Source organism: Cygnus atratus, chromosome 1 (assembly GCF_013377495.2).
Source record: "Cygnus atratus isolate AKBS03 ecotype Queensland, Australia chromosome 1, CAtr_DNAZoo_HiC_assembly, whole genome shotgun sequence".
Classification (NCBI taxonomy): domain Eukaryota; kingdom Metazoa; phylum Chordata; class Aves; order Anseriformes; family Anatidae; genus Cygnus; species Cygnus atratus.
This window is the reverse complement of record NC_066362.1, coordinates 130,161,736-130,178,257: the sequence shown is the minus strand read 5'-3', so window position 1 is coordinate 130,178,257 and position 16,522 is coordinate 130,161,736. Positions and strand designations below refer to the sequence as shown.

Here is a 16,522-nt window from a genome sequence, read left to right as displayed (position 1 = left end):
GCCATGGTTTGACCATGAGAAAAGCCACCTCGGATTTGTTTGCTCATGTTCCTTGGTTGCTGTTGTTGTTGTTTTGTTTGTTTTTTGTTTTTTTTTTTCCTCTCCCATCACTCTTCAGAGATTATATATATGGCCTGTGGTTTGTTTCTTTTTTCTTTTTTCTTTCTTTTTTTTTTTTCTTTTTCCAAGATGGTGCTAGCGTATCACATTAGTATGAGGATGGGATTCATCTTCTCACCAGGGTACTCTGAATTGTTGCTGGGTATCTACCTATATTTTAAAGAGAAGAATGTATGGTGTTTATTTTAAAAGCGGTTTCTTTTTCCTATCCTTTTCTCTTAGGACAGCAAACAGAAGAGGAGAAATTTCACTGAAGAAGTATAGCAGAAAGACTTATTGCAGGATATTTACCATTTGTTCTACAGTTGTAATTTTTTTTCTTTTTTTTTCTTTTTTTTTTTTTTTTTTTAAATGCTTTCTGTGTTTGAATCAGACCAAAATCAGGATGTAGGAATATACTTCTTACAACTGGCAATATAATAAGCCACATAACTCTGCAGAATGTGGGTGCAGAAGCTTAAATGGGACTTTTTCTAAAATACATATTTTTTTGTTGTTGTTCTGCTATTTCACCTTTGGCAAAACTCTAATGGTCAGTGTCCCCTGAATCACCGAAGCTTTAGAGGATCTCAGTTTTTCCATGACAAAGAATATATTGTAAGCCATGTTCTACAAGGATATGAATCTGATTGAAATTGTAAAACATTTTCAACAGCAGTTACTGATGTTTAAGGAAATGTTGATACAACAGTGAGTAGTAGATTACTTATCCATCGCTGGAGAAGACTTGTTATTTTCTCTTGTCAGATGTTTTAGTTAATTTTAGAATGTAACATAGTCAGCTTTGCCTTTTTTAGTTCCAGTTGTTTTAAAACAACTGTGAGAATGTGTAACTCCTGTGAAGCTGTGCATAATGTTTCAAAACAGGACTTACGGAGTAATTTTTTTTTTGCAGAGGTGACAGATGCTGTTTTCTTCCTCAACCCCCAAATGTGAATTATATAGTTTTTGAAGGTAAAACACTTATCATAACTGAGATTAACATCTCTAATTAATCCAAGTTCTTGATTTCTGGAATAATAACAATTTGATTTACATATTTTGTTAAATAAAAATGGTATATGATTAAGATGAAAATTGGTTCCATTTATAGATTTCATGTGATCTGAAAATATAACGGTTGGTTGTCTGAGTAACTAAGGATGTGAAAGGGTGTTTTTCTTTTTAGGAATATATGCTTCCTACATATGCTGACCTCTTCTATTAAAAATGAGTCTACTAAATGTCCAGAAACTGATTTCCTATTTTCACTTGTTATGCCTTGGCACACCAAAGACTACATGATTTCTGGAGATGGTAGTAAAGATATTATTTCCATATATATGCGGAAATATATAATTTTTTTAAAGGCGTGTGTGTGAAACTTGCTTTCCTCCGCACATACCTGAAGGTTTGTCTTGCAGTTTGACTCCCTTAACAGATAGTATTAGGTTGTTACTCTGTGCCACTGTCCTTATTCAGCATGTTCCTTTTTCAATAATAATCATTCCTTGTATGATTGGGTCCATGAGGAATTTTTCCTCTTCTAGTTGCCAAGTTCATGGTTTTTAACATATGAAAGCTGAAGGCAGAGGTGAGCACCGCAAAGTTAGTTTTGTTAGAGAAGATGTTGGTCAATGGATGCTGCTCGGGACATGGAGTCCCAAGAGTGGTGCTGCTGGCTGATGTGAAGGCATTAGGACCTCAGAGCGGTGGCTGAGCTCTGGATGGGGATACCCATCCAGGCTGACTGTCATTTTGGATCAAGCATGTTAGACTGTTCTGACATCAGTTCATATGCCTTGTAAAACAAAAATAGGGGCCTCTGGTCCCCTGTAGCAGCAGGCAGATTTGGCTCAGTTTTTCATTCCTTGATGAAAATGCTCCTTACATTTATGTTTGTAGTGGACATTTAAAACCAAAGTTCAACGTGCTTTGTGTAGACATAGAAATGAGGCCACAATATATTTTGTGAAGAGTTGAAGGTTCAACTGTTTCAATTGTGCAGAGGTTCCCCTCTTTTTTTCTCATGATATGCCATGCAATTTAACTTCTGCCCTGTGTTTTAAAGGCCATGATGGTTCAGTGATGCTATGTGAAAATTAAAGTGATTTGGGCCAGGAAATGCAATATAACTAAAAAATGTTATTATAGAATACCCTGCTTAATTGAGACATAGTAAATTGGGGACTTCTTCACTGGAACGTTTCCTATGAAATTGATTTATCCTGATGATAATGACTGCAGCTTAATGGGGAGCTAGTATTGACCTAAATTTAGCTACTACTATGTAGTCAGATCATGTCACGGGTGATGTTTAAACAAGTATGAATTTCAGCACTGTTATTTTCTGTTCTGTTTTGGTTTTGTTTAAAAAGCAAGCAAGCAAGCAAACAAACTTGATGAATGTACAGCATTCCTTCCCTTTAAGCCTGAGCCCAGAACAGGCTGAGCCTGAAGATGACCGACACCGACAAGCTCAACATGTTCATATGCATAGCAGATGGCTCAAACCCCAACTTGTTCTTAACTTCGAGAATATAAATAAGAAATGAACGTAGTTCAGAACATTATGGCTTATTTTCTTTGAGACTGGCCTGCTCTGGCCAACTGTAAAGTTTCTTTAAGGTCTGCCTGATCCGACCAGCATATATACAACAAGAGATTCCAGTTTCATCTTGTATTGCAGTGAATCGAAAATATGGGCAGTACCAGTACCAATATTTTGTTTTAATCCTACTTGGTTATCCTGAAGTTTGAGTCTCTAAACTCTTAGTTCCAGCACTGTATTTAGTGTTAGAAATGTACCAGTCCTTGAAAAATGAATATTCCAAAATACTTCTTGTACCATGTCAGTTCTGAAACTTTAAAGGCCTTTAATTATTTTTTTCATGGGATTCCACTTTGCAGAGGCCAACAGCTTTTAGCTTCCAGGAGAGAGTGATATGTTTGTTACTTCATTAATAAGCAAACAACCTGCAGAATTGTTCTGAACCGCAAAGTAAGGATTGTTGTATGGAATTAGCTGAAAAATGTAAATATGATAGGTGTTTATGACAACTTCTCACTGTTGTACAGGAGGGGCAGGTCTTCTGGAGTGCTGGAGCTGTTGCAGGTGTCAGTAACACTGACTTTGGTTGCACTCGCTATTTATGCTCCCGTCAGACCCGATGGGGCTGGTTGTGACCGTAACTCCTTTTGTGGTGCCCTCAGCTGCAATTCAAGGGACAAGTGAGTTTTCAAGGCTGTGCAGAATGGCATGTTGTTTTTATAGATTACTTAAAGATGTTGATCAGAGTTTAAAGGTGAAGCTTGTAGGAGTTAATTGTCTATCAGTAGAATTAATTGTGGAAAGCTCTGACATTAAGCATATTTATGCCACTTAACTGTCTTACAGTCTTTGTTAAGGGTTTATTACATGTAAAAAGACTGCATTTTTCATAAGATTGTGCCAATTACAATGTGGTGATAATTAAACTTGAGATTTATGTGCTCTTTTTAAAATGCAAAAATGCTGTATTGAAATCTTCATATTTCTGCCTCATCAAAATTAAATGCCTATTTAGAAACCTTGTAAAACTTCCCTCTGTATTATTTTCTATAGGAAAAAGAGAAAATCATGAAGCAATATGTGCTGCATATATTGTAGAATAAATTTAATTCCTCTTTAATTAAGTAATTTGTTACCACCTTCTCATAATAGCAAATTTCTCATTAAAAAATAAAAAATATGTATTTATGATAGGTGACAAATAGTAGTAGAGTAACATGCAGTGTTAAGAGAGAATATGTCTCAAAATACCTTTTTTCTCTGGATTTACCATTTTGCTCTGCTGATGACACTGCTCTGTGGGTGTTGCTGTGTAGACAAGAGTTATACAGCTCATGGTGCCTATTCATTTCTAGTTTTCTTTTAGAAGTGGTAAAGGTTTGTTTTCCTCTGTGGGAAGAGAGCACCACCCCAGCTTACTAAGCTTCACAGATACTTCACCTAAAATTATAATTCCTGTTAGAAATTGCTAAAGTGAACAAAAAGTTTGGCTACGATGGCAGATGACATACTAAATATTTATATAAAAACGTATCAGTCATCTCATATATATGAGGTGTAGTAGTAATATTATTAAAGTTGGGTTAGATATTGGTTGATAATTAACTGGATCATTAAATTCCTGGTTCGCATGTCAGATTTTTGGTCAGTGCTTTTTAGTCTGTTATACAATTCAGCCACTGCCTTCTGAGAGACTTTCCTGGTGCAAAGACATCCTAGCATCCAGCCTTGCTTGCGTACACACTCTTCTCCTTTTGTAGTCCCTAATGTAGCATCTTCTTTCACTTTCTTACACTTTGATATCAATGTTTCACCAAGACATCCATGGACCTTCATTCCACAGGGTCTGAACTCCAATTCCAGCACATTTCATTTTCCTGCCTTATAAGAGTTTCTACTGTCCAGTGTCTATTTTCTTTCCATTTACAATGAATTAGGACTTCTCGAGGTGAACAAGAACATTTGATGTTCTGACCAGCATGACTGAAACTTCCATTACCATTTCCTTTTTATTTGTTTATCCATGTTCAAGGCCACAGTAAACGACAATTGTGTTCCACCTTTTTCTGTAACTGTAAGCGGGGGGTTTCTGTCTGAACCGGCTTCTTCTGAATAGGTAGGTGTCAACCCCCTTTAACCCACCCAAGGGGTCCGTTTTGAAACAGCTACTTTTGCATTTCAGCTCCTTTGTTTTTTGAATGAACTAGCTGGCAGTTATGAATGCAAGGAGGCAATGTTTCTTGTACATCATGTACATCAGTAGTCTGATCTTTAACTTGCATGCCATCTTTAATAAAGTTTATATACACACTGTCAAATTTAATGGATTAGTAGTTGGGCACTTGTTCTTATACACAGGTAAATAGAAATTACCCACAGACATTAGCGAAAGCTCCTTGGATGTAATGAAGTTGAAATATGATCACCAGCACCCCTAATTTTAAGGTCTATAAAATAGCCTGTGGAGCTAGGAGTGCTCTCATTTAGAAAGGTGAGTTATTTACTTTGAAAGGAAAAAGTAGGCCCCAAAAAATCATTCAGCCATGTTGCGCTCAGGTATAGGGAATAACTTAACAGGGAAAAAAAGATCAAATATACCTGATTTTTTTCTTTCTGTATCTCAAGTTTAATTTTCACATGACAGCTCTATCTGGCAGCCTCACCTCCCATCAGTGCAATCTGTCTTTCTAGATTATTTCAATTAAGTTCACTTTCTCATTTTGCATTTGCCGAGGAGTTGCAATGGCACACTACCAAATTAGCAGTCAAGAAGAGTAATCCTCTCTATTTGTATGTTGTTAAAAGAAAGGGGGACGGAGGAGATCACTTCTCTTCTTCCCCTCTGTCCTGGAGGCCTTCTCCAGAGTTGTTACTCCATTAGATTTGCTTTGAAGATTGACCGTGAAGACAGACTGTGTTACAAAACATGAAGACTTGGTTTGGAGGTTTTTGGAGTTATGAAAAACTTTCAAATTCGTTCTGTGCACCTTGGTTGCTTTACATAAAGTCATTTATCTCTGGTAGTCAGAGAATGATAAGCTTTTTTGCACTCTTTGCTTCAGTGTAGTAGTTGGACTTCTTCACAAAAACACAGTAACTTTCTAAGCTCCTCTGTGCTTGGCTGTCCGGGGAAGTGAATTCATACACTGCATATGAAACTGGAGACAGCTTCTTGTACTGACTTAAGGATTACCTCCCTCTGTGTGCACCTGAATGATGCTCGCTTTTCTAACAGGGCTGCTCTTTGCTGAAGTCAGGCCTTCAACCTGTTTGCGAGAGCAGAGAGTGGTACCCATGATATACCCATCATGATATAGTAGTTTATATCCATGAACCTTTAAATATATGGTTGTGGACAAACTAAACAGCTGCAGTTCTGAGTACCCACATGCTGTCTACAGATGCGACTAACTTGTATGTGGCTACTTTCACCCGATGGCTGCTTACAGCTGGAGCTTGGTTTTCACCTGAGAAAGGCTATGTTTTGCTGGAAATGCAGTAGATAAAACAATCGGTTTGTGATACTATTGAAAGGGACTGCTTTGGTTCAAAAACCTTACAAATGTGTACTGGAAAAGAAAGGAAATGAGTAGATAATCCAGAGCTTTTTCTGTGACCTGCTCATCAGTTCAGTTGCTGAAGGAATGAGGAAGATTAAGTTCATAGGATAAACAAATAGGTTTTATTTCTGTTGAAAGTGCTTACCTATATACACTCATAACTGTACTGAGTTGCTGCTAGCCTTCACTCCATATGGTGCTGTCATAGTTGCAAACAGTGATTGATTAAAAAAAGATTTTGGTTAGTCACTTTCTGCTAGCTCCCTTGGCTCAGGACTTTTCTGCTTCTTTTCATCTGAAGGACCTGAAGCTTTCAGTGTCTGAAAAGATCACCTCCTTGCAAGGTCTTTTGGAGGATGGAATAGGGTTAGAGCAGCATTGGATACTTTCTCCTTCCTTTCCTTTTTAAAAGGAGAAAAAAGTGATTACAGAATTAATGAGTGCGTTTCCTCTTTGTGATTTGCTTCCCGGGGTTCACTGGTGGGGTTTATCAGTTATTCCCACACTGCCAGCCTTTCACGTTGTTTTTCATGTTGTTTTACCACACCTGGGTGCAGGTAAAGAGGAGTTAGGGGGTTACAAGGGTGTTGAAGCACGCTTTGGTATTTCAGCTGTGTATTCGTGCTAAGCCCAGCTGTACCAGGGGTTACAGCGGGCACATCTAAATCTGGAGTCTGTCATTTTACCATGTTATCAGGGCACCCTCACTTAGGGTTTATGGAGACTGACATGTGCATGTCAGAGCAAGTCTAATTTCATCAGCAATTAACCAGACCAGTTTTCTTTTAGTCAGGAGCTTTCCTAATCTAATCAGCACACGAAAAGCTATTTTCAGGGTGCTTCTCCTCCCCTTTCTTTTTTTAACATTTCAGTTAGGCAAATTGTTCACGTTGAGCTGGGGATCGCAGTTCCTCTCCCTGATGAATGAGAAACGCCTGCGGCGCTCGGCGTAGGTCCATGCTGTTTGCTGCAGAGCTCGGCTAGGCAGGAGCCCACAGATTACTGTTCATCTACTTAGGGTGAAACCTGCCAAAAGCAGGACAAATAGGAATTGTTCATTCTGTTTTCCAGAGGACACTTTCAGTCCAAATTAATTTGTGTATTTGCAGTTCAGTAAATCTTCTTTTCCCCTCGCTATGCCTTTAGTTGTAAGAGGGTTTATTGATGCATGCGTAGAAAATAATGAAAAGCTACATTTTGGTTCATCTTTAAAGACCTCGGTGTAGTTTGCTGTTCTAAATGGAGTCTCTCCACTCACATAAAGAAAAACGCCTTTCGTGGAAAAAACCTAGGTGTATTTCTGGACCTACTCCAGCAGGTGTGAGAAAGTGCTTTCTTGGAAGAGTGCCAGTAATTCTCATTTCTAACAAGCACAGCTCACATGGTTTCTTTCTTGAAGGACCTCGGCCAGGCAGGTGAGCAAGCCTCCTGCCCCCCTGAGCTGCACCACGAGCTGGTGCTGTGTGCACCACAGCCGCCGTGCAGAAAGGCTCCTTCCAGGAGGCACATGCCAGTGACTTGGGGCTGGGGTGGGGGGAGAGGATAAATCTCTGTTCTCGGAAAAGGTGAGGCTGAGTTGGTGGTGCATTTGGGGCCCTCGGCACACCCCGCTGATGGTCACCCCATCCATATGTGCTGCCTTGTGTCCTCCTGCGGTACGATTGCCCTGTGCCCACGTAGCCCCAGCATGGGGCTTGCCCTGGAGTTACTTTCAGTTGGCTCTTCAGCCACAGTTTTGGCCACCCAGTTTAGTGCTTATGAATAATTTGTGAGCTTACTTTGGCTATGAAAGCCTGATTAATCCCACAGAGGTGGCCCCTGAATCTCCTTCCATTCAGTCTGAGAGCCTCTCTGCTGAAGGAAGCTTCGCTCTGGTGGAAGAAGTTGCTGGGAGAAAAACTGGATGCAGAAATGTCATTCGGTGCAGAGTATAGCAGCATAATTACATATCAAGGCAGGCTGTAAGCATGTGTTTCATGCCGTATGTGTATGGGTGCAGTTTAGATATACTCAGCACTGGTGCAGAGATGTTGGCTTTGCATTTCAGGCAGCAAGGAAAGCAGAGGCTGGCATCATGCTCTGCCTACAGAGCAGGCAATTCCAGCATCCATGTGGCCAGTGTTGCTGGGAGCTCCTATTGTCTCCCTTTGTGAAAGAATGTTAAGATTTTTTTCTAATGTAATCAAGTGTTAAAAGCCTTTTTATTATTTTTTTCCTCATTGGAGAGTGTTCTTTTTTTTGTTGTTGTTCTGTACCTCATCTTGTGATATCCGTAACTCTTCTCTGCAGTTTCTTTCATATCTTTCCTTGCCATCCTCTGCGGCCCTTCCTTGGCCATGGCCAATTTTCACTGAGATGTTTTTGTGTGATTTCTGCTATTTGGCTGCTGCCTCAAAAGCCTTATCCCACTACAGCAGGCAGGAAACTCAGAACTCGTGGTGAAAGGAGCTTTAGAAATGCTTGTGGCCATCTTGAGAGAAAGCAAAAAAAAAAGAAAAAAAAAATCAGACCACGCCTCTCTGGCAATCTGTAGGTACAAAACTCAAAATAACGCCACTGCTAGCTTGCAGCTGGGGCTTGAGGCTTATTTCCATGTCTTTGTGAGATTGAAGTAAATAATTTTGTTTTCTTCCCAGTAAGTAGCATTCATATGTGGTATATGCACAGCAGAAGAATTCACATACTGCACATGTAATATCCTTTAATATGAAGTGCTAATTGTCATTGTAAAATATACTTTGCGTATTTCTCACAGTGTCTGCCTGAAGCTGAGCATAAATCTTTATATCCCTGTAAATTTGTATTCATGTCAGTTTTATTCACTGTGATTTTGCTTCATTCTGTCTTGCTTTAGATTGCACATCATGCCCAGCAGTGAAGGAAGAGTGGATTCTGAAATTTTTTACGTGTCAGATTTCCCTGTATCCAATTTTATCAAAATGCTGTCACCAACTTCTTCTGAAACGGGCAAACCTTTTTCTTTCTAATTACATTTTTACCATATGTTCATCCAGATGGCATATGCCAACATTTTCTAGGGTGCTATAAAATGACCTGACTTTAGAGGATTTAACTGCTGAAGATGCTTATGAAAAAATAAAATTGACGCCAGGGCAGAAAAACAGTCCTAAACAGAAAAAAAAAATAATCTGATAAATCTCCCAGTTATATTTTGTGCCTGTGATATTGACTTCTCAACATACACACCTGCACAAAACCAGTGAAAATGTAGGGAATGTAGAGTTGTTTTGTTGATATGTCAAAAGTTAGCTCCTTTCTGAACAGCTCAAAATTCAACTTCTGTCTGTTGAATATATCTAAAAAGCACTTTCGAGCTGTGAGTGACTACTCAGTTTGCTGCAAAAATGGAGCAAAAGAAGAGTTTGCCAAGCCACCAGATTCTCTGTAGGAGCAGCAATTTTGCTGAACAATACAATAACTGTTTGGGCACTTCTTTTCTAAAGTGTCAGTTCCAAGTAGAAAACAGATACACTTGATGGATGATTTTGACACATGTACTAGTTCTTAATAATTCTTGTGGGATTTCTTGGAGAAAATAAATTAACTTGGGACATACTGAGAGGTGCCAGGAACCTGAGGAAACAGGAAAGAAAAGATTATTTTTCATATTTAGCTACTAGCTGAGATAAATCATTGAAGATCAATTTATTGTCTCCTGCAGAGTTTGTGTATTTGATAAGTGCTCACCTATAACAATTTCCCTGTTTTAATAGTCTTTCCAAATCATGGGGAAAATGATAAAATAGGCTCCTGCTATTATCAGTTTCTATAATGTTGTCTGAAGACTCAAGCCATTTTACCTGCAGCTGAACTTGCAACTCCCAGTTGCAAAGGAAATTTTAAGCATACAACCTGAAGCTCTGAATAGGGTAAGAACCAAGAGGTAGTTTGGGGGCAGGGTGGGCAGTCCTGTGATCTCAGGGATTCAGGTGGACAGTTGCAAATTAAGGTTCACTTGTTGTCTTATTTCATTGGTCCCTGTGAAAATCACAACTGTACTCCACAAAACAGATCTTCCACGTCCTCCTAGTTAATGAGACAGGCTTTTAACAGTACTCAACAGTTTTAAGTGTTTCTGTTATTTCTGAATTAAACCTTTCTTTAAAAAGTCCTTATCTCTGTCCTCCTAGCCATCTTCCACTCGTCAGTCCATGAGTGGCTTGACATTTCCACAGATTCTTCTTCATTATTGACCAGGATTACAGCTGCCCTGCCTCTAGTCAAACGAGAGTCTATTTTGTAGTTACATCAACCTGTATAGCAGAGACATTTCAAAGCTAATGGTTGAAACCCTTGAAGTGAGAACTGGTGTTAACCTCTGAAGTAACAGAAGCAAGCTGTAATATGGAAATACAAAATAAAACACCAAAATGATGCAGTCTGTTTCCATGCTGTAATGATATGATGCAACAACTCTTTTATTATGGTTAAGATGATGTAGTGTTTGTGAACATGCAGCTATATTAGACTCGTGTTGAGGTACCACCTTCTATGCTCTTTCGGATGTCATTGCAGAATGGAGCTAAAGTAGTTCAGGTGTCTTGGTTACATATTTCCAGAATAATCTCATAATCAAGGTCACTGGCTTCTTGTCGTAGTTTTCAGATTTGTAGCATACTTAGACTCGTAAGCATTTTCCTGTGGAGAAGCCAACTCCTGCATAACATATTTCAGCCTGCTGAGGACAGGCTTTTCCTAGCAGCCATGTACAAAACTCTGAGAATTAGCCCACTTAATCCCCAAATATCAGGGAATGACACAAGAAAATCCAAAAGTTGAAAAGCATTGTGCTAAGATACTTGGCTTTTAAGTATTAATATGCATTATTAAAATCAAGCTCTCGTTGTAATTGCAGTCTTTGTTTAGATATTGCTTGGGTTATTCATGGTGTACTTTGAATGAGGAAAATACTGACATGATTTCCAAAGGAAGCATTAACAAGTTAACCATTATGAAGCTAATGATCCAAAGAAGCAAAGTGCCAGCCTTAAACCATACCTCAAATTTTGCTGAGCATGAATTCAGATATGCAGTTGTTACATTAGGCTCCACATAATGTTCTAGGCAGCTGCATTGTGTTTGTAGTTGCTGGCTGCCTTGTGCCAGCTGATCAATGTTTCCTAAGACTTTCTTCTTTGCTACTTTTCTTTCTCTTTCACTCGCTGTACATCCCTTTGTGGGTGTATGCGCATCAATTTTATGCAAAAGATACATTCTCTTTCCTTTGAGTGGAATAGGTGCTGCAGAGAGTTTTTGAGTATGAGTACTTGGAATTACACTTTTTGCTATAGCTGGTAGGTTTTTTTACTCTTTTTTTTTTTTTTCCATAGCTGGTAGCTTATCTCTAGGAATATATAAAATTTCTGTTCAAGGAATTCTCTAAGAATTACTCTCCTTAATAAAGGCAGCTGTCTCTCACTGTTCACAATAAGAGTATATCAGAGAAGGTAGCCTTTTACAAATCAGGAACCCATCTCAGTCATTGAAAATGGTAGGAAATAAGTTTCTTTTTTGAAAAGATGATCTTAGTGTAGCTTGTGTTTGTGTATAGGGAAAGAAGAGCTCATACTTAAAATCCCAGCCTTTTTTCTTTTCTTTCGTTTTACCTTCAGAAAAAAAAATCCTGAGTTATGATCTAGGTACAGTGCCATCTAAATATATTTCTACTGTTTGAAACAAATGGAAGTTTTGCAGTGTTGGAGGTATTCTTATAAGATCTTTAACTGTTTAAGTGATGCTCTGTGTAAGGTTCCCAAAGGTGCTGGTTTTGAGTCTTCACTAGATTCTGGTTTGGAACTCTAAGAATATTAATTCTTTACTTCAGGAGTCAGTATGTTCCGTAGCTAAGACAGAGATCAAATATCTCCAATATGGTACTACAAATGGCATCTCAGTAATAAACTAGCCACAGGAGGAAAAGGTTTGTCAGCCTACCATCCCACAAAGCTTTGAGTATTCATCTGATCTAAGATCATATTCGTTTATCTTAGTGCTCTCTTGAAATCCACTTCCAACGCACTGAGTGATACAAGAACATCCGGTGCAGCAAGCTGTGGAAGCACAAGATGCAGAGCCTTTTTTGTTGACGTATTTGAAGGTGGATAACCTTAAAAATCAATAAAGCCCGCTGCGCCACTCAGAATCCTGATAGACTGTTCCTTGCTGATCCTCTTGCTTAGGCTTTGAATAACTGATACGGTGCTGCAGCAGTACGAGGCAATGCAGTGGCTGGCGCAAGGCATCCAACAGCAGAGCTGCTCTTTGAGCAGATCTTATGTCGGTTCCTGGAATTTTTCATCTGAAGTGTAGCTCTTGTTTCTTTTTCTCTCCCTGGTTTAGTTTTCAAACCAGACTAAACAAGTGCTTGAAAAGAAAGGATGTGCAATAGCAGGAAAGTAGTTCTCAAATGCTTAAAGCAGTATTTTCAACTGGCTTGTAAATACTGCATTTCCTCTCTGGAAACAGTGTCAGATCATAGCGCCCCAATTACCAAAATGGAAACAGCTATTAGGAAGAAGTAATTAAATAGAACGTTTTAACTTTGTGGGAAGTTTGGTAAGGCTGTCACCTAAAAAATAAGTTCACAAGTTTAAATAGGTAGTTTTTGAAATACCAGTGACACCTCAGAAAGTCTCCCACATCAAAGACAAAATGTTTGAGTATCTAGAAGCCCAAATTATGACAAGAATTGATGGGGTGGAGGGTGGCTGTGCATTCTGAAGGTAATTTCACAGAAGGTAATGTCACAGAAGAAGTGTATAAAACTATCTGCATTTTCTAACAGTTCTTTTGAATGAACATAATAGAAAAAGACCTAAAACTGGAAGAGCAGAAGGGAGAGGAGAATTGAAGTATCAGATGAGATTTTCTACATCCGAAAAGAAAATATATATTCCTTACTGATTTAACATTACACAGATGCTAGAATAGTGCAGAGATATTCTCTCTCCTATTTTTGTGAGGAAGTAGCTTCTGCTACCTCTGATATGTATTAAAAAGCAGCATTTTACTTTTAGGCAGACTGAATCTAGTGGTAGGGATAGATGGTTTCTTTGAAGAAAAGCCCTAGAAACATCTAGTCACAGGAATAAAACTCACACTAAGAGTTTACTGAGATCTTTCTGCTGTTTTGTGTATCAGTAATAGAAGACCATGGAAGGAATGGAAATTCATGTCATGCCCAAGGTGTATATGTTGGGAAAAAATCGGAGAAGTTTTTGCATGCCACTGATGCTGAAAACAGATCTATAAATGACATCTTTCTCCTTAAGGACCGCATGTCTGGAGTTGCTGGGGAATTGTTTTTGAAGATGGGAAAGAGAAAGGAGATGAGAGCATCCCTAATTCCCTAATTCTCATGTGTTAACATGTTATATGTAAGATTGACAGTTGCACAGAAAAATGACTTGATTTCCATATTAGTATTTATTTATTGGGCCAACTTTCAAACTGATGATATGGTCTACTGATGCAGAGGCATATGCCTCTCTGATGTCCTTCACAGCTTTTTTGGGTTGGGCACCTGTCTGTCTCTTGAGCTCTGTCAAAGACTGCAAGCTGATGCTTGAGATGCCTGATGCTATGAGATGAAGTCTATCTTCATGCTAAGCTGACCAGGTGTCGCCTGTCTGTGGTGGTGCCAGTTTGTCAGCTCTCTCAAGGCAAGTCTGCCAGCAGAGGCTTATGAGGAAGCATGAATGTCTTCCTAGGTTTCTTGAAGCACCTGAGCTCAATTAATGACATTTTGAAGCGTTTGAGACTGGAGCAGTCTGGCTGCCACTGTAATCAGCACTGGGGATTGGTAGCAGTGATTCAGGAGGGAGATCCAGACACTGGTATAGTCCTGTGCAAAGCAATGGACAGTTCAGTCTGCATGCAGTAGCGTATATTAATGTTAATTTAGAAGTCTCTATACTTTTAAACCATGACCTCTTCCATGGATATGTCATATTGGATAGCTTTCTTCTTTTTTATGTTCTTCTTGAGAAATCAAAAACTTTCCCTCCAGACATGAGAATTTTGTCTTCTAGGTGCAACAAGTAAACTTCACTATAACATTTAAGCTGAAATTAAGGTATTTTAGTAATTGCTAAAATTGCTAATAAAAAGATTTTCCTAATATCTTAATTTTATTATCTTAATCTTAGTTTTTTTTTTCCCCTGGAACAGTTTGGAGTGACACTGGAGAGTTTACTCAAGTAGCAAATATAGTGTTGTTACCTTTGCTTTATGTAGTCTGAGAGGGCTGAGCTCTGAAACTTAGTATCTTAGAAAAACAAATTTAAATGTGTGCCTTCTTTATTTTGCAAAAGGCTGCCAGAGTCTAATCGGTGTGTTTTACATTATGAGTAGGTCACTTTATTATTCTTCCCTTCCAACAAATGAAGGATGAAAAATTCAAGTACGGATGACAAAGCTGTTATTGTTGGGTTATTTTTCTTTCATATATGCAGTATGATTAAATGTATGCTGTCAAAGAGGGACCTCTTTATAGGTTGATCCTATTGATTAGCATTAGAGACCTGTCAACAGCGGTATTACTTCATGTATAAGAAAATCTAATAGAAAATTATTAAGTTGATGGTGGTTTAGTTCTTACAGTGAGACCATTTCAGGTATTCATCTCATTTCGTAGCAGAAATTGCTTGGCTCAAGTAGATACACCAAAACCATATTTTAATGATTTTTTTCCTCTTTTTCATCTTTTTTATTTTTTCACAGTCACATGACACAATCAGCCACATTTGAAGACCCTCGAATAGAGAGCTGCCAAATAACCCCTCCAGCCCCTCGGAAAGTGGAAATGAGGAGGGATCCTGTGCTAGGATTTGGTTTTGTGGCTGGTAGTGAAAAGCCAGTTGTTGTACGCTCAGTAACACCAGGTATGTTTTCCTCACCTGACCCCAAAAGCAGACTTGGCACGTCTCAGTATCGCATACTGGCTGGATTGCCAAATGAGAGAATAGTTGTAGTGTTATTACTAAAAAAATTGTATTGACTTCTCTCGTTTACTTCAAATGGAGTGAAATTATTTGAGAATATCAAAAATTATTCTGTACATGTACTTATACTGACTGAGGACTTAATCTACTGAGATGAAATACATTTACGAATGTAAGTACTGTTAAAATATTTAGGCAGACAAAGTAATCAAAAATACTCGGTAGGATTTTAAGCCTTGTATTACAGAGTAGTTTCCTTCCTTTTAGAACCCTGTGTAAACATGTTAACAAAAAGCCAGTTTTATGTTGTTGCTCTGAGCCATTACTATTGTTTACCTGAAAAAAACAGTTGATCCACTTCATTCAAGGGAAGAAGGCCTTCTTGCTGCTATGTTTATATTGGTTTGATCTCACCGTCATTGTCATTGAATCAGTGTTTTCAGGAGGTATACAGATTTCAGGAGGTATAAGATTAAAACTTACATGTTTTTCATTCTATCATCAGCTTCTGGAGGAGAGATTTGAGTTCTAACTATAATATTTGTTTTTGAAAAAGAGGATGCTACTGCTCCCCTCCCCCCCTTTTTTTTAATGGGTGGTTCTGTTTAATCAAGTGGCAAAAACCAAGATCAAAATATATCTGCAAAATGTCCTAACTGGAGTGAAAATTATAGAGGCTCTTGGTATTTTTGCATGTATGGGACTGCTCAGTCTCCTGAATAGTGGGTTTTATGCTTAAAAGTTCAGTTGTTACATAAATTGCCTTGGAGCCAAGGACGCGGATTTGACTTTGCTCCAGTTCAATACATTCTGCAGAACTCCCAGAGAGAGCAGGAGAAAGGCAAAATCGACTGCATGAAGTTCTGATGTCATTTACCCACGTGTGTGCATTGATTGTATTTGTATTGCTTTCAGATGAAGCAAGTGTTGTAACTAATATTTGAACTAGACAGACAGTTCTCTCCTCCCAAGTTAGCATTATTAATATAATTTTATATTACACTTCAGTTTGGGAAAAGTGTTTATTATGTTGTATTCCAAGTGAATAGGAGGAAAGATGAGTTCAGGATAACATTCTCCTACATGGATTTGTTTCCATTTATGCTGAATATATAACTGAAGAACCAGTCTTCGAACCAGATAATGGAGAGGAACAGCATTAGCCTAATCACTAAATGAATTGTTTCTGATACTGAGACATTTTCTTTTAAGAATGTGTCTTCTTTTTTTTCTTTTTTTTTTTTTCAGTATGTATCATCAATGCAAAGCTTAAAGGCAAAAGAATAGAGAGGATATATCTTTTGATTAAGAGTTGTGCTGTCATACCCTCTTCTGGGCATGTAATCGTG

General features: G+C 38.4%; 1 protein-coding gene across 1 annotated transcript in view; it reads left to right on the top strand.

The window, feature by feature from the left end:
* The window catches only part of FRMPD4 (FERM and PDZ domain containing 4), a 120,797-nt gene that overhangs the window by 34,226 nt on the left and 70,049 nt on the right, over positions 1-16,522 (top strand). Inside the window, exon 2 of the mRNA XM_035542213.1 lies at positions 14,953-15,113. Coding sequence (XP_035398106.1) covers positions 14,953-15,113 — 161 coding nt within the window. The remainder of the gene's footprint in view (positions 1-14,952; positions 15,114-16,522) is intronic.